Source organism: Numida meleagris, chromosome 13, assembly GCF_002078875.1.
Source record: "Numida meleagris isolate 19003 breed g44 Domestic line chromosome 13, NumMel1.0, whole genome shotgun sequence".
In the NCBI taxonomy this organism is placed as follows: Eukaryota; Metazoa; Chordata; class Aves; order Galliformes; family Numididae; genus Numida; species Numida meleagris.
The window spans coordinates 5,208,569-5,234,731 of record NC_034421.1 but is presented as its reverse complement, the minus strand read 5'-3'; the positions used below and the strand labels follow the sequence as shown (position 1 = coordinate 5,234,731).

Here is a 26,163-nt window from a genome sequence, read left to right as displayed (position 1 = left end):
AACCTGCTGTTATTCTGGGAGTGGTTTGATGGAGAGTGCTCCTCTCCCCGGCTGCTGCCGTGTGCCTGTGGCTCACAGGTTCCTGCCTCTGTGCTTGCAGGTACTAAAGCTTTCAGGCATGATGTGCTATGATGATTTGGTTCAATTAGCTCACAGCTGAGCCATAACCCCTTGTGACCAGGTCTGAGCTCGGAACGGGCTTCATGCCAACATGATGGAAGAGACAAAGCTTCGTATGCTTTTCCAGAAACAATAAGTATCTTTTATTTGCTGACTATGAAAGGAGTATGCCTTTGGCCTGAAATGTTCTAGACAGCACCGGCAGAGAGGGGCAGCGTCCTTGCTGGGTGTTCTGCAGCTGTGTGCACCCAGCTAAGGCAGCTGCCCAGCCCAGGGCAGACCTACTCCATGGGCTCCGGAATCTGTGTTTTTTCCAGCTGCTCCTGGAGATCATCGATGTACTGAAAAATCTCTTTGACACGGTTGCGGTTTCTGTCAATCTCGTTTTGGAGAGCCTGAACAGATTGAACACAAGCAGTGAACCCGCAGGCTCGTCGGGGTGCCTGGCTGCAGCACAGAGGTCTCCAGCAAAGGCTGGGGAGCAACTTTCCTAGCAGTGTCCTCGCCACCTGGGGCAGACCCATCTGTGACCCGTCCCCATATGAGCATGAAGGTCCCTTACCTTCTCTTTCACAAAGGCCTCCCAGTGGTAGGTGTTGAGGAGGATGTCACACTCTCGCATATCGATCTTCAGCAGGTGGATATTATGGGATTTGTTGACCATGTTGACAATGACATTTTTGTCCACGAGAAACTAGGAGGTAATGTGACCAGATCAGGGGAGGGGGCAGGCACACAGCAAAGGCCGCAGAGCTCAGAACAGAACTAGCAGCACAGTAACTGCAGTGCTCAGGGGAGGAAAATAAGACCTCTGTTTCCGACTGACAAAGCCCTAGTCATCAGGATGAATCCAGTGCTTTTCCCTCTGCGTGGATGTGCCTGGGCTTTGCTATGCTGGAGCATTATCTCTAGTACAGATGGGGAAACAGAGGCAGCACCCTGGGCCTCACCTGCTGGAGCAGGGAGCACCTCACAGCACACGGCCGGCCCCTGCAGCAGCTGCTGTTGGAGCAAGGCTGCATATGCTGCAGCTCGCCTGTCCCAGCAGGTTCAGGAAGTGGAAAATCACATTTGAAAGGGTCTCTCGCACCGGTAGCACTGGCTGTAAATCTTCATCTTGGAGTGCCCCAGCTTCTAATCGAAGCAGTGACTTCCCCCCATGGCTCTGAATAGAGGGTGGCTGTGCTAAACCATAATGAGTCTCCTCCTGCAGCCAAGTGCAGCTATATTGAACAAATGAAGATTGCTTCTCCGTGGAAATGGATGGCAGCGAGGCAAAATGGGTGCACAGCAACGGTGCGTAACTGCAGCCATCTGTACAGCCCATAAAGCAGGGAGCTCCCCCGGGGGGCTGAGGGGTCTGGTCTGTGTCTGTCAGCTCTTGATTACGCAGAGTAATGGGGAGCTGGGATAATCCGGACAGAGCGAAAACACAGCGAATGCAAAACTCAAGTCAATTAACCACTAAGTGAAGGAATAACAGAGGCAAAAAGGTCAGCAGTGTTGCTGACTGGAGCTCTGCAACAACCTCAGTGCTTTCTGAAAGGCTCCTGGGATCTTTGGTATCAGAGCAAGACTGGGGCTGCAGTGGAAGGCTGCATTTGGAATGTCATGTCCTGCCTCCAGAACAGCTAATGGGCAGGAGAGCTCCCAGGAGGGCTCCTGAGATCACTGATGCAAACAGCCCCAGCACAAAGAAATCAGAGCAGTGTTTAGGTTTGCCTGTGGGGAGCAGGCAGAATCGGAACAAAACCAGCTGCAAGTGCAGCAGAGAAGCTGCCTGAGTGCCTGCTGGGTTGGGGCTTGAAAATCAGCCAGAGAAGTGAGCTGTGCTGCAGGCAAGAGAGAGATTTGCTCAGCACCTCTCCTGGGCTGCTGCCACCAGCTCTTGCAGAGCCCAGGGAAACCTGCAGTGCAGTCATCTCCATCCCGCTCAACAGAGATGCCCAGCAGTGCTGCAGTTCAGCCACGCTCTGGTTAGACACAGCTCTAGCTGCACTGAGCCTCCTGGAAATCCTGTCCCTTCTGAGCAGAGGCTGTGGCCTCTCCTTCCTGTCTCCTCTTACAGAGGAGATGAATTTTCTGGTGTCCTCACCTCACGAACATCATCTGGCAATTCCTCATCAAGCTCATTCTTGAGTGATTTCTCCAGAGCGCTGATGGAGATCTCTAGCAGCTTCTCATGGTGACGATTTTCCAGGTCCCGGCACTGCGTCATCGTACAGAAGGTGATTAAGGAAAAGGCAGAGTGCATCGTTCACTTCTAGAGATAAAACTGGACTCCTGTAACAGGAGGCTGAGGCTCAGAAAGAGCGACGTGCTACAGAGAGGGCTGCCAGCCCTGATGCAGAAAGGCACCCTGGTGTCCCATGTCCTCGCAGCAGGCCTCCTCGGGAAACAGCCTCGCTGCTGCCAGGGTGTCAGGATTTGCACTTTCTGCTCTTAATCACAGCTCACATCAGGTCTCATCCTCGCTGCCATGTATTACAGAGAACTAAGAGCGTGCCTTGGTTTGCAGAGGAAGCTGAGGGAGGCCTCGCAGGATGTAAGCTGAGCTCTGAATATGCCAACTATTTGCACCAAGCCACAGATTTATATATGTAATCTGCCACTGGAGTGCTTTGCTGTTCTTATCTTACATTGTTCCAGAAGACATCAGTAACGCAAAAATGAAGGCCATTTAAAGAAGCAAGAATGCACATGGAAAACAGTCTAGCCGGATCTGCCAAGGGTTGTGCCAAGCATGCTCAAAGAAAAAAGCAAGATTCCTACGGGGGAGAAAGCTGTAGAAGTCCCAGAGACTTTCCATATGTGAGAACTCAGCCAGAGCCCTTTGTGCTTTCTGTATTTTCCACAGAAAGACTTTGAGCACCTTAAATGACCATTCCTGCAAAGCTGGAAAAATGCCTTTTCTGTTGACAAAAAATAACCCCATTCTATTCCAATGGCTCAGTTATAGATTTAGGATCTTGCTCAGAGATCCACGCCAGCGTGCTGTAAAAAGGATATATGCCTTTAACGTTGTCAATGAATGTTGATGCTATGACAGCAATGTTTCTTTCAAATTCCTTTATCAGTTCCTTAATGGAATGGAGAAGAGGAAATGTTACAATGAAGGCTTTCATGAACACTGAAAGGAATCTAGGAGGAACCTAAAATTGATTATAATTTGGACTCGCTGCTGTTGTTAGCACCGTCAGAAAATGAACTACCTATAAGCATGTAAATGGTTTGAAAGCGCTGAGTTTATTTTCTCATTCAGGGACAGAAAATCAGAATCGGCTTACTGGGGAGAAGCTGGCTGAGCAATGCTTACCTGGTCTCTGGAGCCATCCCATCTCTTTGTACTCTCACTGAATGCACAGAGCATGCTGTACTCCTGCACGCTGCCATGCTGCATTCTCCTTGTGTGTATGAAAAGCCTCTTTGTGCATAGTGTAAGCAATCCCTGGGCTTGCTGCAGCTTTTGTTTTAGTCCTCAGAAACGAAAATTGCTGCTGCCTAGTGCCTCTCTCAAAAATGGCTGATGGAGAATCTGTTAAGTGTTGCACTTAATGTCTTGGTGTAACGGTTCAAACACAACCACCCAAATCCCACAATTCCAGAAGGGCATGCACAAAGGAATGCCTCTGATCTTTCCATGAGTGACTGCAGATATATTAGGACCAATTCAGAAGACATTAAAGGGCGCAATCCTGATGCAGTAGGGAGTCCATTTTGAGCTCCTGCTTTCTGTCATGCACATTCACAGCAGTAAACTGCTGCAACTGCTTGCATAAGGGCCGCAGACCCTGCCTGCTAGTTTATAACAGATTAGGTTTTGGTTTTGGTTTTAAATGAGGACACACATTAGGAGCCCTGCCCTAGTTTTCAAGGAAAAGTGAGGAGAAAAAAGGCAGCTATTATGCAAGCAAATGCATTAAGCTGAGCAGGAACGTGTGTAATCTTATTCATGGCGAGATCAGCTTCAAAGAATTACACTTCTAGAATGCCAAATGCATGTCCCATACCGTGCAGAGAGTTCTATGCACAGACCTATATAATGACTGAACCACCTCATGTCCCTTTCTTTAAAGCTTCGGAAATCAGCTTGGATAGATGTGAAGAAAATACTGCGCCCTGCTCCAAGAAACAGAAATCTGTTGCAACTTGTCAGTGTCCAGGGCCTGATCTCACCCATTTCAACCCTGAGCAGAGGAAGGCTGAGGTGGAGACCGAGCAGGAGCCTGACTGGAAGAACTGTGTGCCCTTCCTTGTGGAATGGGCTACACTGCAGAGGCACGCAGCAACAGCAAAATGAATGCCCCTGCATCCTGGATGGGAGGCTTTACAGGTATGTGCCTGAACCTTACCTCCAGCTGGTCCACCATCTGCATTTCCAAGGTCATGAGTGTTTCTGACAGCTGAAGGATGTCCTCGTTGTACTCGGCTCGCATAGACTCAGCAGTGTCGTGACTGCTGGCATGATGGATCTCATCCAGCCTCTAAACACAGAGATACATAAATTACTTATAGTTGGTGTTCAGCACTCCATTGCAATTTAATTAACTTGTTACATATGTGAGAAAAGTTCCTGCTGCTGATGAGCTGAAATGAAACGTGCTGATTCAGTGAGTCTCTGGATTTACATACTGGGAAGTAACAGTGCTGAGGTATGCTGCTATGTAAACGATCCCATGCAATGCAGTGATACTGGTGAGAAATCTCACCTCCCAGTGCCCGATGACTTTGACCCTCCTATACTTGCAACTTTGGCTCCTCTTCTGACACATTTCAAGTAAATATATATATATTGGATTCTTAACATTGCTGGCCATGAAGTAGAGATTAACAATTACTCTTAGAAGGAAAGGCTTGTCTAAATGCTGATCCCCTTCCTGTCAAGGGGAATCTTGACTGACTTCCACGGGGGCAGGATTCAGTATTCTGAATATGGAATACCTATCATTGCCTGATTCCCTTTTACAGCAAGGATTTATTGCCCTTCAGAATTAAATATTGACGTCAGTTTTGTATCAGACAAGATTTATTGTTTCTCAGATCAAAAAGAAATCCTCTTGTGCTCAGCAATGTATTATTTTGAAGTCTGTTCAAAGCAAGTTAACAATCAAATGTTAATAGGAGGAAAGAAATACACGTTTTAAGATGTCTAATCCGATTCTCTTGAGAGGAAATTCAATGGGCTAAACTAGTGAATTCTGGCCAAAATAACTGTGAAGACTTGTCTGAAAACAGACTACGTTGCCCAAATTTTGCATTGGTAAAAGTGGAAAAGGAGAGAGCAAGTATAAGTCAGGAGGCATCCAAAACCTCCCCAGCCATTCAAGCCACAGCTCTGGAAGCAATAACTTCAAAGTTCAAGGCCCTTAATGCTTCTTTGCTTCTCAAGCAATTTCAGAGAGCGGTGTTATTTTACAGGTTGCCCAGGAAAGAATTACAGCTAGGCAAACAGACCCTAAGAATGGTTACAGATTTCAGCCTGCTGGGGCTCCTGTGGTTTTTTAACTTCTGCATCAGCATTAAATTTTGAGCTTCCCCATCAACTTTAAATGACTGTTAAAGGACAACGCTTGGTTTGGATGCTGACTATCCCAACGTTTATGTGCAAACCGTCAAGTAACCACTGTGTCCTGTTCAACCCATTGCAGGCCAATCCATTGCTGAGGCTGTAACCTACGAGACAAACTATCAAAGCCATATATTTTCTACAGAGGTTATACTGAGAATCAAGTAGCTGAGTATACACATCAGCCTTTATCTGATGCTTTCTGGTAAACCTGCAAGCTCACATCCCAACAGGATTTGCCAGAGCTGTTTGCCAGCATGAGTCAGCAAGGTTCAAGGACCTGGGGACGAGGTGACTCAGCAGGCTGCCAGCTTGTGACACAGCACCTCAATCAAAGCGACCTGGATTTCAAAGAGCAAGCGCTCGTGACTCGGCACGGTGTCAGTTGTCAGGGACTTGCTCAGCTCAGCTGACAGGTTTACCAGGCTTTAGCCCCCCTGACTTTTTTTCTGTGGAAACAAAATAATGATCTGTCTATTATACACGGTTAGACAGGGATCCAGCTAGAAGCGATGCCCTTAGCAGCCACAATGGATGACTGTAGTTGAGTAGAATGAAAAAGAGATGGTTCCTGCTTTAATAAAAAAAGACTAGAAATACATTACAATAGCTTCACCTGATTTTTCTGTTAAAGTTCTTTGAGCTGTTGTTGACAAGATGAACTGAATCAGAAAATGACTTGAAAATGAACGGAATAACCTGCAATCTCCTTTTCTTTCTTTCTTTCTTTCTTTTTTTTTTTTTTCCCTGCAGAACCTTGAAGAACTTTACCTTCACGGACAATGAGACAACACCGTGGCATATTAATTTTCTCCTACACTAAATTTCCATGTCGAGTATAGATAAAAGCTGTCAGTGTTAGTTGGCTGTGCTTTGACAAAAGGGCTGAAACTTCAAACCCCAAATCCTTTTCCTATACAGAGCACTAAAATACCATGTTAGTTAATGTTCGCTGACATCATTTCTCAGTACGGATTTACACTGCAGGAAAACAAAGAAAGATCAGAGGCTGAGTGCTGGAACAGGTTGGCCAGAGAGGCTGTGGAGTGGCCATTCCTGGAGATACTCACAAGCCACGTGGATGCAGCCCTGCACAGCCTGCTGCACGCAGCCCTGCTCTAGCAGGGGGACTGGGTGTCCTCCAGAGCTCCACTCCAACCACAGCTATTCTGTGACTCTGCAATTAGGGATCATATCACAACTGCACTGTAAGTTCACTGTAGGTTCACTATCCTAATTTTAATGGAATTGCCCGAGTTCAAAGTGAAATTGAAAGCTCCCATATGATGTATCAAACTAACAGAAGCATAAAGAAAATTACCATTTTGTTCTGATTTTCAAAGTCTAGGATTATTTTCCTGCCTTCTTCTTGGTTGGCTGTCAGCACTTCATGAAGGCCTTCATAGAACTCAGCGACTTCAGCTTCTCGTTTTTCATACTCTTTCAGTCCGTAGTTAAACAGGTTCTCACAAACGGAGACAAAATCTTTCCTGTATGTGACACCAGAGTCAAGGTATTTTGTTTGTTCAGTGGAGCAATGCGTTATGTTCCTTCTAGCTCTGCAAATTCAAGCAGGAGTTACAAGCTGCTGTTATGTAAAACTCGGTGGTTCTCGCTGGCAGCAGGCTGCCAAGCATTTTGTCTGAGCAGGACAGGGTCACCCGTTCACATTCTATGCATAGAATTTTGCTACCTTAAGGGTATAGAGAAAGATGTGGCAGCTTGAGGGGAAAAAGGCCTTGAGGACAAAAGGAAATACATACGCTTCTCTGACTCTTTTCTGACAAAGTAACAGAATGAAGCATACAACCCTATCTGTCTTCACAAGTGTGAATACAGTGTCTGTGTAGTTAATAAATACAGCTCTGGAGCCTACAGCCAGAGCGCAGAATAAACTACTGACTTGGTAGCATCACAAAAATAACGCCAATTTTTCTTCTGCTATTATCTTGACAATGGAATTGTTTCTGGAGTCTATCGTAGTTAAGCCGTGATGCATTTTTCCCCAACAGTGTAATGCAATTTTAAGGAAGGTCAAGTTACTGGCCTTGACAATGCTCTATTAATCTGAATGAGAAAAGGAAAAAAATAAAAGTGTCTGCTTTCTGATGCCCCGTGTAGGAGCAATGATCAGAAAAAAGTGCTGGCCTGAAAACTTCACGTTGCCAGCTCTGGCAGGTTGTGAGATATGTGACTCATATCATTCTGATTAGTCTGTTCCTATCTCCTACCACTTCAATTTCAACATGATTTTAGCGACTGCGCTCTTACAATCTAACTGGCAGAGATTTATCTTATGGCTCATTTTAAACCTTAAGTGGATTCCAGACTTAAAGGCGGTACAAAGCCTTGATTCTTGAAGGGTCAGGAAAGAAGGCTGCTGAAATTATGTTTGATTCGGGCGGTGGAAAGGGAATATGGTAATTACAACAGTGAGAATTTGAAACGCTGGAATCTCACGACCTGTTGGTGATAGAAGCGAGTGGTTATACAAATAGGTTGTTTCAAGCTGCGCCGGCCAGCTTGCCAGTAATACAAACCATTTGTTTGCAGCCCTCATATTTCATGAGATATCAGGCCTTAAAGCTGTCAGTGGTCTCATGGTCTTGCAGTGTTTTTCTGGCACCGTTCCCAATTTGAACACAGAAAGCCTCAGATCTCAGATCAATGTAAGCTTTCAGTCCTGGACAAAAGCAACGGATGAAGAGTCCCTGTGGATGCACCTCCTTCTTAACTCAAGTCATTAGGTTTTAGCTGTAGGTTTTTTAAACCCAGGAAGGATATGCCTGCAGCAGGTCATCCACTCCGGGGAGGTAAGCCAGTTTGGCAGCTTCTGTATCCTCTGCATACAAACTGTCAAACAGGAATGATCCATTCAGGTACTCAACAAAGGCTGTCTTTGAAGAGAATCAGAGTGATTTAAGTAAAATGAAGAGTGCCAACCTGCTGCCAGTCCTTAGGATGCCTCTCTCCTAGAAGCTTTTACCAGCAGAGGAACACTAGTGTGCTGTGCAAGTAACGATCTGCGCAGACACTATAACACCAACACAATAGATAGACCAGCCAGGTCATGAAAGCACCCTGCAACTGGAGCGAAAACCATCCTGGTTCACATGTGGATTTACTGCTAGAACTCTCTAGCCTAAGGACAGAAAACACTGTTTAATCTTACATAAAACATTTTCACATACAACCATATGCTACAAGGCTATTCAGCCTCACAGATAAAGAGTGAGTGGACTTGGGGGAGGGTCAGAGGGAAGAGCTGCAGGTGCCCTTCCTGTCACTTAACCTACTCCTGGTCTTCAGCCAGTCTGGCCTTCCAGCAGGCTGGATCACAGAGCCATGTTGTGGCTGAAATCACCATTCTGCCTGGCCTGGTTTTCAGGCTGCTCACAGAACTACGTCAATCTCAAAGCCCTGAAGAGTTTAACCATAAAACTAATAAAAAGCATCAACTTGGTGTGAAGGAGAAAGGAAGTCACTGCACCATGAAAATGCTAACAGTTCCCTCAGATGTGTAATTTTCTTAATCTCACATTAGGCTGATAAGATCCTTGGGCATGATTTACTATTTAGCTTCTAAGGGTCTATATCTGCAGCCTGATTGTTCAGCCAAAAGAAATATGTTCCCCCACATCATATGTATTCCACAGCAGTTCCTGTTTTCATTCAAAATAAGAGATTCGAAGATCAGAGACTAATCCTAGCCTTAGTGTTAGCACAGCCAGTGTTAACCTCTCATTAGAGCTTCAAGCAGCTGAAGGAGAAGTCAGTATCTGCTGCACTTCTTCCTCCCCAGACAGCGCACAACCAGCCAAAGAACAAGCACCTTGTGGTACTCCAGCTCCTTCTGCTGTGCCTGCTTCTCCTCCAGCTGAGCCAGAGCCTGGGCCTCCTCGTGTTCCAGCAGGTCAGTGAGGTACTGGTAATTTGAAATGGCAACTTCTCGCTGAGAAAAGCAAAGAAACATTATTAGCCTACCCAGCAGTGTCCAACAAATCTTGGTGTAAGCATTCCACCTTTCCGGAAGGTGCACCTGAATGATATCTGCATCTCCATTTCTTTGTGGTCTTTTGATTAAACTACTTATTAAAGTTTCTAATCCATTCCTCACCCCATTTTTGTTGACATATTACTCTGCCTCTTCGCTCAGTGTATCTGAGCCGATTCAATCGCAAGCAGCATTTAATCTCCCAATTTCTTCATCTTTAGCATTGTTTATCTGTTTGCTTGTTTTAGCAGGAGGCCCTGTTTTGACTTTGAATTTGAGCTCTGAATGGATCGGCTACTGAGTTTAACAGTTACTGAGGAGAAGATGGTTCTTCTGAGGAGGCGATGGCAATGAAGTAGCAGGGGCAAGAACCTAATTAGCTTGCAACTGAAGCTTGACAAATTTAAGTATGCAATTCAATGACATACTGTCTGTATGAGCAGGGACTGTACTCAATGACCTGGAAAGCCCTTCCAGTCGTATGGTAAGAGTAATGTATACTCCAAGAACAGTTCCTGCTCTGTGCCAAGTAAGTTTAAAATGAAACATATTCTTTGAATATTAAGAAAAAATGAGCCTTGGGATCAGGAAGCAGTCTCATGAGTTACCAGTCCTGACATACGGTCTTGCTTTCAAAAATCAGGAAAGTGAAGTGCATTTGGATGGCACTTGCTTGCCTGGTTAACGTGTCAGTCTGCTACTGAAACAAATAGCTCAGTGAGCAGCAGGACCACCAAGCCTGCTTTCCTCTGGATTCATGTCTCAAGACTGATCTCCTCTGAGATTCTCTCTCCGCAATTCTCTGATCTCTAAGTAGTCTTGCACTCACACTGCAGCATCTCTGTGGCAATATTAAGCAGGCTCCTCTCCCACACACAGCTGCTGACTTTCACAAAACCTGTGAAAACATAATACCTTTGACATCTCTACCTCTGCCAGATTTGACAGAATTTGGCCTACAGGTTCACAGCTGTTAGGTGGAGATAGAACAAACTCTGTGTGTTTCCATAGGTCTAATTTCTGCAGAGAATCAGCCCATCATGCTAGAATATTGTGTGCATATCAACAAAGCCAATGCTCTGTAAGGAACTCATGCCCAATTTCAGGAGGAGGGGATGCAGAAATACTTACCGTGGTGTCACTCACGAGCTTGAAGTCCAAGTATACCAAGCCTGGAAGGTGAGCAACAACAAACAGCATATACTGCTCTTCATCGCAGAAAGGGTTCCCAGTGAGATTCAGTGCACGTAAGTTCTTAAACCTCCTGAGATAGACCACCTATGTGGAGGGGAAAGAAATGTTGTGCTTACCAGTGCTGCGGAAACAGCTGGTTTTGAAATTCATTGCTCATATCACAGTTATGTTCTGGTACATATTGTGCTCAGCTGCCAAACACAGGCAAAGTTAAATTACAAGTTTCTAATGCTTTGGGGAAAGAAAATACCTTACTTCACGTCGTGAGTATGTAAATGATGGGAGTGGAGGGACGGCCTCTAGCTGGATGGTGGACAAATCAGAGTGTTAGGCTGGTAAACTACCCTCAAAAAGAACCCCAAAAATATCCTAGTCCCCACTCCCGCTTTTCCTCTTGTGTAGCTGTTCATTCCTCTCATGGGAACCAGTAGGAATTTTGCCACAGATGACAGCAGTAACAAAACTAAGCCCTCATGAGCAAAAAACCTAAAAGAGAAATAGCTGAAGTAAGCACTTAGCAGCTGGATAGCTTACCTAAACCATAATTTAGGCTTCAGAGGAAATGAAATCCTAAGGAAAAATTTCTCCTGTAAGGGGGGCAGTAGGAAATGTCAGATCTAGAATATTTGATCTTTTGATAGGGAGCAATTCCAAAGCCAGGGAGCACTCACATTTTCCAGAGTGGTCAGGTTATTTTTTCCAATGGAGAAAATCTGTAGCTCTTGCAATGTGTCCATGTGCTCTATTTTAGATATTCTGTTGTTGCAGAGGCTTAGGTCCTGCAGTTTGACAAGGGTATCCAGGCCCTCAATTACTTCAATGTTGTTGAAGGACAAGTCTGGGGAAGAGTTTAGAAATCAGAAGTTTTATAAGCAAAAGTTAAATTCTTTCTCGCAGAACGCCCCAATTCAGATCTTGCATTTAGCCCGAGTCTTGATTTAGAAGTTTGTACACAGTATTTTCCTCAGGGGTGTTCAATGTCCCCCAGGAAAGGCTCAGCATGAAATCACCATTTTCTGGGTCAGGAAACAATGTACACATCTCCTCCTTACAACTCTAACACGTATTTGAGAGGAATGGGTGAAAACATTCCATGCAGAGTCCACATACACAACCTCAGAATGAATTCTACCTTAAGGGGAAACCTAAACTACAAGAAAAGAGGTGCCCTGAAAAGGGAGCATTTCTGTGACAAATTTGACATTCTCTGCCTTGTTTCTTGCAGACTCTTGCCTGCTGCACTGGAGCTCGCCATCATGGTGACTCCGCCAGGACCAGCATATGTCAGCTCCACACTCACCACTCTGTTGCCAATAAAGATATGCAAGGGCATAGACTCACTGTAGCTATTTCACTCGTTAATATTTCTTCATCCCATCCTGCCAAAACATCTAGGCTAACACCTATGTTCATCACGAGTAAGGGCAGCATTTACCCTCAGGCTGGAGCTGAGTGCTTCAGGATTCCAAAAGCATCTGATGTGGTTACCAGTTCTGGGCGTCACCCCAGCCCCTGGGCAGCTAACACATGTACACAGCAGCTGCTGAACCACTAGAACCTCTGGGCAAACTGCAATGCCTGAGTGTGCTTCAAAACACTGCTCGCGCAGTGGTGATCTGCTGTGATTCACAAGTGCATTAGTCATCTGTGCAGCGGAACAGTGCAGACAACAGAGCGGAAGAACTCATTTAGACATTTTGAGATGTGCTTATGAACCAAAGCCTTGCACGCTATTTTCAGCAGCTGCCGAGGATATATTTATGCTGCCACCCAATAAGGTCGCTGCAGTTACCAGAGAATGCTGTAAGCTATGAATCTGGAGCAGCAGCCACTGATATGCCCAGCATCAGAGCCAGCACCACTCCGTGGTGCTGATATCAGTATCCTGAGGTTTTGATTGAAAGTAGTCCCACTTCTTGGCACAAGAAAGATGACAAGCCCTTAAGCATGCAGGGATAAACACACCGTTGTCTTTCAGGGGTTCTAGGTTCCAAAATGTTTGCATTACCTTAATAAACAGAATAGAGGTTTCTAAATCACAGAGTTTTCATCGGTATTTCTGAAAGTCACCTCTAAATATGAGTAAAAAACCTGGAAACAGCCTTGAAATCTCAGCTTCCTGTTCGTGCCACACCAAATTTATTAAAACCAGGTTTTTAAACATTTGAAGGATTGCTTTGCAGTACTGATATTCATGCCTTTTGACATTTGACAGTCAAATGAGGAAACACACAGACAGCTGACAGGCTTCCCTGAGAAAGCTCCTATCAGTTGCGTTTGAGAAGGAATGTGACATCCTGTCTCTACTGCCAATTGCTTTGCACCTGAGAAGGCATCCAGCCCTGTGTGCCTTATCTTACCAAGCCACACAAGGTGAACCAGACTCTCCAGAGCTTCTATCTTCTCAATGATGTTGTTGTCCAGCTGCAGCTTAGTAAGATTCTCAAACTGCCACAGATTATCAATCTGCAGGATATCTAAGGGCAGAGGGAAATAAATAAATAAATAAATCTGCCTTTCACCCGAGTCAGCTTCCAGTTTAGCAGAAGGAAAAATATCCAGTCTTTCTTCCAAAATGACTTTTAGCAGATTACACTAAGTGTGACGACTGCCCCAGAGAGCGGAGTGGTTCACCGGCTGAAAGCAATGTCAGTGAAACAGCCCAGTTAACCTCAGCATCCCGTCCCAGCACACTGCTCATCAGCGAAGCCAACGAGTCGCTGAGGGGGTGCTGGCTGCAGCCAAGAGTGGCTTTATGAATCCACCGCTAAGAGGCCTTGACCTTCATTTTCCCTTCCACTCTGTAAATGAGGTTTGGGATGAAACTCTTGCTTTTCCCTGCATTTGCAGGCTACTAGTGGCCAGTTACTGCTTTTGAAAGTTACTTTCCTGCTCTCAGGATTCTCATCACAGGAGAACAAGTTGAGGTCTACTGTTTCTGCGAAGGTTGCAGTTTAGAACTAATCAATATGGCTGCATTTAGCTTCCTCCAAAAACAGAATCACAAGGGCAGGCTGTTAGGTATTACAGCAAAACATTAGGACCAAGGTGACAGAAAAACACAGAACACTCTTACTCCCAATTATTTTCTATCCTCCAATGGCTTCCCAGAAAATTGTATTCAGTGCTATTGCTGTTCAGTGAGTGCAGTGTAATGCAATGAGCTGCACATACACAATATAGTGACGCAGTTCTTTGTTTTGTATTTGCAAACAAATACATGCAGGATCAGGTAATTGCAAGTGTATCCTAAGGAACTCATCCACAGGATCACGCAACAAATTATCTGATTTTGTCCAAAATATTCAAATATTGAACCAAATGTTCTTCCTTCTCATTTTTTGAATGCAACCTTATGACTAATTTGGCAGGAAGAGACAGGCTGTGATGATGCCATGGACCAGAGGAAGCTACCAAACTGGACAGTAATCACCACATTCTCACAACAGCTCTCGGATAATTGCCACTGATGGCTGAGCCTGCCCAGGATTTGATTTGTCCACGTAGAGACGGACCCGATAGGCCTGTGGCCTGTAGGTGTCACCACAATATAAATGTTAAATAAGAATAGCGCTGACAATAGCATAAAGCTAAGCAGCTTTAAAGCTACCCATCAGCAATACCACCCAGACTGCTCAACTGAAACTGCTGCTTACAGGCATGACTAAAAGCCTAAGATGATCATTATTGCTTAATTGCCAGGCAGCCAATTAATGCTTATTTCATTCAATAAATATATATGTTCTGATACTCACTTCTAAAACTAAGCTGTAGCTCCATCACATCTTTAAAGTCAATACCACCTTCTGCTTTGGCAATATTCCTTATGTCCTCTGGCCACTGCTCTTCAACTGCTTTCTGAAGCATTTCATCGTCAATAACATTTGGCTCAAAGCTGTTGTCTGACTGACTCATTTTTAGAGGATATCAGCCTTAATGGGCAGAAAAGAAAAAGCAATAATAATAAAGCTACTGTCTGGCTACTATTTCCAACCTTCATTGAACCGCCATGACAATTCCAGGGGATTAGCAACATGGTTGAGTATTAAGATCTAACACTTCATAGCTGATATCAGAGACGAACTTGACTTTCACAGAATGGCTTAGGTGGGAAGGGATCTTGAAGATCATTGAGCCGCAACCCACTGCTGTGGGCTGGGTTGCAAAGCCATTGATGTGACTCTGAGCACAGCCTGCACACCATGTCTGAGAGTTTCCCGTGGAGAATAACGGAGTGTGGCTAGATAAAGGGACCGGGGTGGCCGGTGAGCAGCCATGGTGATCCCTCACTGCCGAGATCCTCCTCGTGAGGAGGGCCTATTCCTTTAAGATGTAAGCTTACTGTTATGGGAAGGTTTGATTTACAGGACAAGAGTGTATTTACAGCATACAGAAATTACCAGCAGTGCTTCATAAATTTGAATCATCATTTTTGTAATAAAAGTAAAGGGAAGTTTGAGGAAGAAGGAACATTTATAAACAGTAACAGCGATTTTCTGAAGGCGGCCTTTAGTGCAGACCCACAGGCCTAATTCAGCCTATATGCATGCAAACACCTTCAGTTAGGGAAGTGAGCAATTCCCAACTTTCTGTCCTGACTTTGTCATTTACAAATCCGCAGTGCTGCCCCGGAGCCCGGCCCGCAGCCCCGTTACCGGCTCGCCGCCCACCTGCGCCTCAGCCCTAGGCCCGGGAAGTAGCTAAGGAAGCCCAAGTGCGTTGCTAAGGGACGTCACGTGATGAGCTCTGCCGCCAATGGGCTGAGAGGGGGTGGGAAGGCTGGCTGCTAATCAGAGCCCGAGAAAATCGTGTCAGCCAATCAGCACCCAAACCGTGCCTTGGGGGCGGGAGGAGGTGCGTATGATTGACTGTCTGATTACCCAATAATATTGCAGAAGTTTTCGACCGTTGCCCAATGGAGTGTGCCACTAACGGTGTCTCTGCCTGTCCATCAACCGGAGGGCGTAGCAAGGGACGGGACTACGGAGGGGGCGGGCCCGTCGCTTGACAGTGATGGGCACGCCCCTGAACCTATGGCATCACGGAATCTACGAGCGCAGCCCAATGGGCTGCAAGGAGGCGGGCCACGCCCGGCAATGCGAGCGGCGGTTGGTAGGGGTGGCTGCCAGTCAGGGCGGGGTGGGGAGGGGGAGGGAGGGCCGCCGGGCCGCTGTTTGTTGTCATCCCAAGATGGAGTTTCTGCTGGGGAACCCGTTCAGCACCCCGGTGGGGCAGAGCCTCGGTAAGGCAGCGGGGGTGCTTCACAAGGCCTTGAGGACCGGCGAGGCCAACGGAGGGGCTGGAGGCCTCCGGGGAGCGGTGTCCTTCGGGCTGTGGGGTTGCACAGAGAGGGGCGGAGGGTGCAGTGGGGGCCTGCCGGGGGCTCTGGAGGCCGGGAGGGGCGTGGGATGGGGTCTTTGCAGCGGTTGGAAGGTCTCTGGGGTGGGGGGGTACCTCCGGGGGCTGTGCTGGGGGGTTGGAGGTGAGGGGCTGATGGGGCTGTGAGGATTTGGAGGGGCTCGGGTGCGGGCCGCAGTGTTTCATGGAGGCTCCGAGGGGCTGTAGGGCTTCGTGGGGGCTCTGGAGATCGTGAAGGGCCGTGGGCTCCCAGAGGGCCGTGGAGACTTTGGGGAGGCTGTGAGGAAGGAGTGCTTCAGGGTGGGTGCAGCTGCTTCCCCCAGCCGCCTTCATCCCCAAGGGCTGGAGCCACGCAGGACCCGTGCCCGTGTTGGGAGAGCGGTGCAGGTTAGAGATGCACACATTCACCTTTCCGCCCAGTGCTTGGACTGTGGTTGGGCTTATGCTTTGGTGGCTCTGGGCGAGTTGTTGTGAATGTGCCCTCCCCGCAGGGCCAGCCAAGTGCTTGCTGGGTTGCTGTGTGTGCCTCTTTTCTCCTGTGTGTGTATTCGTGCTCAGCTGTGTCAGGTCTGGGTTACTGGGGCCACAGGAGAAGGCCTGAGTTCCATTCCTGCAGGGCTGTGTCACTTGTCTGTGGCTGTCATGGCTTCCCGCTTGCTTCTCACGGACCCTGAAGGAATACAAGCTCTCCCACATTGTGGTGGGAAAGAAGAGCAGACTGGCTTGGGTTCCTGCAGCATGGGCACTGTGGCATATAATCCCAGGAGCCGAGGCGATGCTCAGCTGCATGCACTTGCATTGGCATCCCTCTCTGGTGAAACCATGCTCCCAGTTTCCATGATTTGTTTTGTAAACAACAGTAATTCTGATGCCTTACTTAGTGGTTATACATAGTATAATAGGTATAGGCTATAGCTATTCAACATTAACTTATGAAACAATGGAGGATTCGTGACTTTGGGAATTAAAGTGGAAACATTCTGCCGAGTAGCTGCTCATGGCCTCAAAACCCAGAAGTTCCTTTCTAGCAGCTCTGCGCCCACACGTGCAGACAGCCTGTGGCAGAGCTCAAGGCCCTTAAGTGGGTGAGTCTCACACTTCAAAGGTGGCTGGACCCTTGCTTTATCAAATGATATGGACCATATATCTTGCTGTTTTTCTTTAGCCACTTTGAGATGTTCACTTCTTCTTCTTAGGCAGAGAAGTGCTGAGAGTTTGAGGGTTAAAATGAGAACAGTGAAAGTTAGCCTTGATTTTTAAAGTGAATTTGCATTGTTGTGCTTGGCCGTCCGATAACATCTGCCAAGACAGCTGGCTGCTTTGCTGCTTGGACAAGCGTTCTGCATTGAGCGTTGTTAACTGAAGGTGGTAATTTCTGATCTATTTATTGTCAGATTCTTTTAGCATCAAAGTGGTTTAAAGGGGCTTCCTTAGAACTTAATTATTGTTGAGAGGTTTTAGTGGTAGAAAATGCTTTTCTAGGCTCCTGCCTTTCTAACTCTGGAGTGCCAAGGTTTGCATAGCTCTTACATCCCCTTACTCTCTTTGAATGAGCAGTCACTGCCAACATAAAGGCTTTTGACACAGAGATCAGAGGGATCCTGCATTGGAGGATCAGGTTAGGTCTGTGTGAGGGGCTCGCAGTACAGCTTCCATAATGCAAAATCCAGTTACGCTTTAATGTTTTTTCAACCCTGGGGGGGAAGACAGAGCTGCAGATTTTATTTTAGAAGAGGTTTTTTTTTCTGCTTCTCATATCACTGCCAGTTTTCTGAGGCAACAGCAAGACAAAAGCACGCCTTGTTCTCAGACTGTGCTATTTGCCCACTGTTTCCACAGTTGTTTTTTTTTCAATGAGCTCGTAGAATATAATTCTCACTTACGTTTCTCTTCATTCTTTAAAAGAAGGTGACTAATTTTGTATTGCTGTTTAAACATATCGTGTTAAACACAGTTACGATGTTTTCAAGCAAGACCTAGCACTCACAATAAGGAAGAAGCACAGAGGATCCTGTGGGTCCATCAGAGTACCAGGAACACATGTTCTCTGCCAGGAAGTAGCAGAGGATCTTGTGGAGATTTAGTTAGGGTTAGACAACATCTTTGCATAAATGCCAGGTCTGGAAGAGCAGAGATGTTAGAGAAGGTCTGGGGAGAGCTGAGAGGGGTAATACAAGGGATTTTCTTTTTTCCTGTTTCTCTTTCTCTGGATAATGTCTGAAGCCAGGCAGGCTTTTTATGTCAACTCTTTTGCTTAATGTGAGAAAGTAATGCTAGGATGAGCTCAGAGGATTTGTAATGGAGATGGATGGAGTCCCTTGCATCTAAAGTGCCAGTGTAGATAGGAGCCAGGTTCCACATCTCTGAAAGCTACCTGATTTCTGCTGGCTGATAAAACTTTCTGTGTGAAAGACCAGTATGGCTACCAAGTACAAACCTTGCTTAATTTTTCTCTAGTACTTTCTCTGACCTGTGGAGACTGATCTGTCCTTTTGCCTCTTGCAAGGTCCCCGCCAAGCTGTTTTGGGAGGACTGTTAATAGAAGCAGGCACCTGTTGCAGCATTCCTGACCTTAAACACCATTGTGCTCTTGCCATATTGCCTTTTACCTGTTTGTTGCAACAAAGGGAGGTAATGGCAATATTTATGCATAAGCTGAAAATCTCATCTGGGTTTATGTAGCACAGTCAGTTACTTCTCAAAGGCTTTGTGAGTCGATGATGCTTTTCCACGTCCCATCAGAAGCAGAAGTCTCCAGGGTCACCTCGCAGCATTGCTTTAGTCAGAGATCAGCGCTTCCTGATGGAGCTCCCATGAAGGTCCCTGCCAGTGAGGAGGAAGAATGGAGCAAGATGCGTAGTGAAATCGTGAAGACAAAATGCTTGATATCTGGAGAGAGGCTGCCTCGTGGAGAAAGCCACAAATCACAGTAGCAGTAATTTACCTCGAGATGCAATGTCCCACCATAAATTGCATTTTTATCTTCCTTTTTTAAGGCAGCCATCTTTAAAGTGTCACCACTCTATTCAAGGTTACCAGAGCAAATATCCTTACTGTAGGTTAGTGAAAACTTCTGAGATGATTTAAACTGAATGAATTACAAGAGTATGCAGTGCTGGTAACTTTTTTTTCCCCTGACACTGCTTGTTTGGTATAGGCCACATGGCTTACATGTAAAGAAAGGGTAAAGCTATTTACATCCATCATATGTTGTTACTCTGGAGACCTTGGGAACACTTTGGGGGAGCGTTTAGGTGCGTGGACCCAAGCTCACTCCTCACCTCCCAACTCCATTGGGTGCACGGGGCTTAGCTCAGCAGTGCTGTGTGTGATGCGCCATGGATGGACGGACAGATGGATGGACAGACTGACGTGCTCCGTCTGGGGCGTGGCTCCTGTGTGACGGGCCCATGAGCTGCTGAAGCTGCCTTCTGGTCGGCTCTCGGTCTCCTGGAACAGACCTGAGTTGCACAGGGACCTGCAAGTTAATCTTTAACAAAGTGTTAGAAATTAACGTCCTTTGTGGTGAGGGTGTTGTTGATGGGGAAATGCTGGCTTGAACCTTGGTTCCTGTTGGCGAAACAGGGTTTGAATGAAGGACGTTTGTCCAGGCCCTTGCCTAGGAGCCTGTTTTAAGAGCAGGCACGGTGCAGCGATTTCACAAAGAGTATTGCTTCAGCAGCCCGCAGGATTTCAACAAAGGACACAGGGGCACTTTATTGAAGCAATACTGAACCAGTTCAATTGATTTCTATCAAAGCATTTGCAGATTCCGTTCAGAGTTGTTAAATCGATGATAAATACGGTGTGGTCTGTTACCAGAGCTGCTGCTTTGTTCCCTCTTCTTTTCTTTTTTTTTTTTTTTTAATGAGAAAGGTGTACAGATTCTTTTTCTTTTCCTTTCTTCATAGAAAACACTTAAGAGCTTTCCTCAGGTTTCGTATATCTTAAGATTTGTATGAATCTTAGAATAGCAAAGTGGTTCCGAACTAAATGAGCTGATAATTACGTGCAGAGATAGATTTATTACAGTGATCAGCTCGCTGTAATGCTGTAGAAAGAATTACCCCATGCTTTGTGGCCCACACACCCCGTTTGCCTTAGTTCCTTTCAGAGTAAACTTACCTTTTGCTGTGCTGAAAGTGAAAGTTACTTTTCAGATGAGTATTTTTGTAAGACCAGAGTGCAGTGTTCAGAGAGTGTGCAGTGACCTTAGGCTCTGGGGCCGGTCACGTTCCGTGTTCGTGGGATGCCGCTGGGCACTAAATCATCTCTCTTTTCACAGATTGCATTATTGCATCCAAAAGGTGATTGCTGGCTTTGCCCACGATGATGGGGGCACAGGATGTGCTGTCCTCAGGGTTTAAGTCCATTTCCACCAAGTGCTGTAGCTGGCTGGTTGTTAACTGTCCAGCCCCCGCTGTTTGTACAGAATTGTGCCTGTCATGCAGAAGAGAGCCTGATAAAATGCTTTTAGTTTTATAAGATTATTTGGATCTGCTTTCACTTCATGATAATGGATTATGTTGTAAGGAAAATCTCCATGAAATATGAAAATGGATATCTGTGCTTTTAAAGGAGCAAATAAATACTGAGTCATGAGTCTGGAAACTTGGAGAAACTACATATATGTGTGAAGCTGGATAATTAGTATAATACCCTTTAATACTGGGTTCCTAAGACTGGATTTATTTTATAGCCACAAAAGCAGATTGTAGTTCACGAAGGTATTATAGCATGTATTTTTGAGTAATGCAGTTTTATCTCCTCCAGCACAGGACGCTTAAATGTCTATTCCATATGCTTCTAATAGAAGTCTGTACGTGAGGGCTGCAGCGTGAGGACAGCTCGTTCCCAGTTCGATAGCGCTCTGCGCGTGTACTCGGCAGATTTTTGAGCCATGTATTTCCAACGGGTGTAACTAAAGACACACGGTCAGAAAAGCCTCGTGGACCAGATTTCACCCATCCAGTTTTCACCAGGAGAAGCATATTGTTTGTTCTCCTTAGCTGAAGAAAGAACACCTTTAAATCAGCCCGCCCTGCCGTTGGTTTTATAACCCGCTCTGGGTTTTGAATTTAGCATCCTGTGAAGGCGATGAAGGCTTTTGCTCTACCCTCGGTGCTCATGGCTGGTGGAGGAGCAGCAGCAGCTTTGGCAGAAGTGGCCACGAGGTGACCTTGCACGAGGACAGCCCGGGGGCTGCAGGGCCTGGCAGCCCCTGTCCTTGTCTGGTGTTGAACATTTGGTTCTGGCTGAAACACGTCACACTTTGTGTTTTGGTCTCAAAATGCGTGCAGCACATGAGTGATAAAGCATATGCATTTGGAGGGGAGTGTGCTTAGAGCCCCACAGTGTTACAGAGCAAACCTCAAGGCCCAAGAATTTTTGTTTTTCCCCACGTCTGTGGGATGGTTCTGTGGGGTCAGCCCACTGCCATTTGCTTCTTCACAGCCCCCTGGGGAAATGCCAGCTTTCTGCATGGGATAAACTTGTTGCTGAGGCTAACAAGCCCATCTCTGAGGCCTTGCCTTCTGTGTTTGCTTAGTCATTCTGTGGGCAGTGCTGCCCCGTTGTTTTGCTCGCTCATTTCAGTTACTGTCAGATGGAAAGGGCCCTTTTGGAGGTGCTGGCTCCTGAGCACATGAAGCTGGGCTCCAGAGGCTCTGCTCCCCTGGTGCTCTGCCCCATGGAGCAGGCACTTTGCTGGGGGTGAACGTGTTTTACAGATCTCAAGGAGCCAGCTCTTCCAGTTCAGAAGTACTCTTTCCATTGCTCAAGAAGGGGACGTGCAAACACAGTCAGCTGGTGTGTTGAAAGCGCTGTCCTTAAATGTAATGCGACTTTTCTGTACCTGCCACGATGCTAAGGGTGGGTCCTGTAATGTAGTGACATAGTAACTCATCTCAAAACCAAGGATTAGGGAAGAAAAAGCAGCACCTGTGTGCAACCCTGCGTGTGTTTGGCTACCTCTTGGCACGGCTCTGTGTAGGATATTTACTGCGTGTCTGCATCTGTCCGTTCAGAGCCTCCCTGGCAGCTCTCTGCTTGCAGCTCGATTTCAGGAAGCATCAGGAGATGACGAGCTGATCCGGAGCAACCCTCTGGATGGTTTGGTAGTTGTAAGCCTTCATGCTCCCTGAGAGCTCCCAGCCTGCTCCCAGCTGCTCCTCGGCAGCCTTCTGGCTTGCATTACTTTGGAAAGGAATTCTTTGCTCAAATTCAGGTCAAAGAAACCATGCGCAGGGGAGAGGCACGTATTGGTGTTACAAATGGTGCTGGAACCCCGGGAACTTTGCAGAGCACCAGGTTCTTAGCCTTGAGGCGAGAAAGACTTTGTTGTTTGCCAAGCGTGGTCAGGAATGCTGAGGATTTCGTTAACTTGGACACGTTGCATCCGCTGTATTTTCATGGAATGCTTCAGCAAGATATGCTTTGTGTTCAATCCAGATACCAAAGAATTCACACCTCTTGCGCAGCTGAGTAAATGCAGAAAAAATCTTTTTAAAAAATCTGGTATTTCCTGACTTTCTTGGGAACTTCACTTATGTCTTAGTTATAGCTTTCTGCATTTATTTCCCTTTTGGAAGGAAGAGGACGTCCCTCCTTGCCTGTATGCACAAAGAGCTACCTTGAGCAGATTAACTGAACTGCAAGCTTCAGCAGCTTTGCCAGCAAAATTGGAAAGTCTTTATTCTGTAGCATGCCTGTGGGCCAGCAGCAGTGACAGCTCCCCACCACTTTGTCTCCTCAGACTTCCAAATATGTCTGTTTGTTTTAACAGAGCCCTTTTACTTAAACTGTGATGGCCAAATACTTACCAAGACACAGAATTTATTTCAGACATCTGTAAGGCTTTAATTAGTAATCCTGTCCCAAATGTCAAGTGCTAGGCTCAGGAAACACAGTGTTAAGGAACTTAACCAGTTAATGGGTTCTTAATTGAAGATTAGGAGTGAAAAACAACATGCAGGCTTTAGTGGAATATATCCTTTAGAGCGAATCTTGAAATTGGTCTCTGCATTGTGACTAATTACTGCTCAAATGCTGGCTGATATTTTCCCGATTGCTGTAGGGTGCAGGTATGAATGGTAATAAGAGGATTGTGGGATAGGAGTTGAGCAAGATCCAGCATATATTTGGTTCTCGGGTACCCTTATCTCACGTTTAAGGCGCTGTAATAAATAAATGATCTTTGAGCTGCCCTTTCTCTACTGATTTTCTCTTCTTCTAATTAGAAGGATATTTTAGTGAAAGGAGCGATCTCAGACCTTTGTGAAATTCTCCACTAGTACAAATAATAGGAAATCTGAAATCACTTATTAGACAAGAAGTTGTTATGGCAACTGTAAGATGGTTGGCTAATCAGCGAGTGAGATCAGTTTTTATTTACAAGCATAATGAGCAATTAAGTTTGAGCAGCTGTCAGACTTGGAAAGTGATTAAAGTTCAACAAACAACTCAAATGGGTCAGCGTTGAGTTCTGGTGGTTTTCTGACATTGCAGCTTGATCATGTGTGGGCTTTGGCTACTGTAATTAAAACTGCCTTTACAACCCATCTATGCCAGTAGCTTGGTATAGTCCTTGCGTGGCGCAGAACCCCCCGGCCAGGGAGGTTCTTAAAGGGTGCCAGTGGCACCCCTAAAGCATGGTGCGCACGCTGGTGTGCAGAGCCATCTCCAGGCCTGATGGTCACCAAGGAGAGCCAGATTGTCACCCTTCTGCAGGGCAAGAGGCATCAGTGTACGGCTACTGGTCGCATGGGGAGCAATGTGCTGCTTTGAGAACCCAGAAGAAGCTGAGGAGGTCTTGCTTGATGCCAAAGCAGCTGGGAACGGCCAGGAGAAGCCCCAGCAGGAGAGCAGAGCTGGCAGGGCTTGCTGTCCCTGGTTGCTGGGTCCCTCAGGCGTCCCAAGCACCGGCAGCAGCGCTGGCAGGGTTCCCTGCAGGTGAGGCATTGCCTTTCCTCCAGCACTGCTGATGAGCGAGCTGTAAGCAGAGCTGGGTCTCTGCAGGTTGCAGGAGATGGTGGATGTTCGCGCTGCAGTGTGACCTTCTGCCCGTAGCCTGCAGTTGTCAGAACACGCTGGGTCAGCCCGTTTCATTTGCTGGGATTTGCTTCCCTGCTGCATACGATAAATAGGCCATGTATACATGCTCAGAATCTGTGTTCTAGCCAAAATTCTAACTGTCCAAAGACCAATATGTTTATTTACCAAAAAGCACACTGTGATCCTCTGATACACCACACTATAATTTAATAGAGGCAGTTACAGTGCAACGTGCAATGTATTGGGGCAGTTTCTGACCTAAAGAATTTACAGAGGTGCGTGAAGAGGGATTTGAGAGTTAAAACAGCAGTGTCAGGAATGGAGTTTGCATTCTTGATCTGACCTTCTGGAATTTACATTGTCTATTTATCAGTCTTTTTCAGGGTTACCTACAGCAGTGACACATAAGAAACAGGGCTGTAGAAATGGACCTGGAAGCACGCATTTCTCAGCCCATGCAGGACAGAACTACTCGCATGCATCTTGTTGCCTGCTTTGCTCCCAGACTTGCTGAGCGGATCGCTTGGAAGCATTTAGCTCTCAGCTTTTGCAGAAAGAGTGAGCTTGGCTCGTTGGAAGGGGCAGCTGGCACTGGGACACTTCCAATGAGAGTGGCCTTGGCAGAAGCTCCCCCTGCTACCTAGCAGAAAGCAGCCAGCTCCCCCCTCTTCCCGCAGTGAGAACATTTAGTGGATTCCAGGCACTGAGCTTCAAGCTGCGGAGGTTTGGGAAAATTTCAGTGGGGTGGGAGCTAGCTGCTTCTTGCGCGGCCCTGCTGTCATCTTGCAGAGCAGCGTGAGGGAAGGCTGCAGAACTGAAAAGCAAACGGAAGCGTTTCACACGAGGAAACGTGAGCTGTCAGCCCTCGGAGGCTGCAGGCTTCTGGCTGCCCGCATCTGCGCCTCGTGTGGCATTGCCGTGGCCGTGCAGGGGATGCAGCTCTCACCTGTGTAGCCAGAGATGCAGAGGAGCGCTGGGTCTGGGAATGCGTGTGGGATGGCCCCATGCAACATGTGTTTTGTTCTGTTTGCAACACATTTTAATTATCTTGTATGAATGTTTGCTTAAAAATCTGCCCATGGCGTGCTGCTGTTTAAGGGGTAAACTTGTAACTGCTGTAGAATTGAACGATTTTCCTTTTCTTTTATCCCCCTCACTAAGTGTAATTAGCGTTTTCAGTTCATTTGAAGTATGTGAGAATATGAGCAATTGACTTCAAGAGTAACCTGTAAAAAAAGAAAAAGAATACTAAGGTAGGAGCCTGGTGGATTGTCTTTGTTGTATAGTTTGTTTGCAGCAAACAAGGTGTTGCACGTGAGTGGGTGGGAGGGAGAGTCTTAAATGTATGGGGATGGATTTTTAGAGTTTGCAGCTGCCGTGGATTAAAAATTCTGGGAACATTTCATCCATGAAAGGCAATTAGTTTTGTTTTATGAATATGAAAAGCACGTAGCTTGTAAGTACTGGAGTGAAGTCCCAAGTGAGTTATTAGAACTTGCTTTACTCATGTAGTACAAAATTAGCCATCAAGAGCTGATAGATTTCAAACAGAGCTCACTGACACACTGATCATCCAGAACTTTGCACAGACTTCTTCCGCTCTCACCTGTAATTGCTGGATGCCATTGCACGGGGCGGCACGCAGTCTGTTGCGCTGCTGGGATGTGGCAGCGTGGTGCTGCACCTCGCTGTGCAGCATTGTACGGGTCAGAGGTGTTTGCCTTCTTCACACGTGGGATACCATTCCTCTGCATTGTTGGGCAGTAACGTTTCCAAAAGCTGTTTGCAAACTTTGTGAGGAGCTGTAACGCTGGTGTTCTGCGTGATTCTTACAAACAGCAAATCCGCTGCAGCGGAGCCTTTGGGCGTGCTTGCTAAC

At 46.5% G+C, this 26,163-nt stretch overlaps 2 protein-coding genes across 7 annotated transcripts in view; one reads left to right on the top strand and one right to left on the bottom strand.

The window, feature by feature from the left end:
* On the bottom strand, positions 235 to 15,840 carry DRC3 (dynein regulatory complex subunit 3). Of its 3 annotated transcripts, none has more exons than XM_021412060.1 (13): positions 15,755 to 15,840; positions 14,630 to 14,806; positions 13,235 to 13,351; positions 11,546 to 11,712; positions 10,812 to 10,958; positions 9,519 to 9,638; positions 8,471 to 8,583; positions 7,008 to 7,182; positions 4,473 to 4,604; positions 3,130 to 3,200; positions 2,216 to 2,339; positions 683 to 814; positions 235 to 515 (listed from the first exon to the last, which is right to left on the bottom strand). In XM_021412060.1, the coding sequence occupies exons 2-13, from the start codon at positions 14,787 to 14,789 to the stop codon at positions 402 to 404; spliced, it is 1,572 nt and encodes a 523-aa protein (XP_021267735.1). In that variant the 5' UTR covers positions 14,790 to 14,806; positions 15,755 to 15,840; the 3' UTR covers positions 235 to 401. The 3 variants fall into 3 exon arrangements, with proteins under 3 accessions (XP_021267735.1, XP_021267734.1, XP_021267737.1); XM_021412059.1 differs by lacking the exon at positions 15,755 to 15,840 and adding an exon at positions 15,545 to 15,644; XM_021412062.1 differs by lacking the exons at positions 3,130 to 3,200; positions 15,755 to 15,840 and adding an exon at positions 15,545 to 15,645 and having other exon boundaries at positions 2,216 to 2,329.
* Positions 15,895 to 26,163, top strand: part of TOM1L2 (target of myb1 like 2 membrane trafficking protein) — a 51,423-nt gene continuing 41,154 nt past the window's right edge. For 3 of the 4 annotated variants that reach the window (XM_021412058.1, XM_021412055.1, XM_021412054.1), the window contains exon 1: positions 15,995 to 16,116. In XM_021412058.1, the coding sequence (XP_021267733.1) occupies positions 16,065 to 16,116 (52 nt within the window). In that variant the 5' untranslated portion in view covers positions 15,995 to 16,064. The other variant, XM_021412057.1, reaches the window with a different exon arrangement.

Coding starts and splice junctions, on each gene's coding strand:
- DRC3 (XM_021412060.1), bottom strand. CDS start 14,789: ATGAGTCAGTCAGACAACAGCTTTGAGCCAAATGTTATTGACGATGAA. Junction 2,340..3,129: donor ATTGACAACGTTAAAGGCAT/ATATCCTTTTTA, acceptor CACCTTCTGTAC/GATGACGCAGTGCCGGGACC. Junction 516..682: donor AGGCCTTTGTGAAAGAGAAG/GTAAGGGACCTT, acceptor CAATCTGTTCAG/GCTCTCCAAAACGAGATTGA.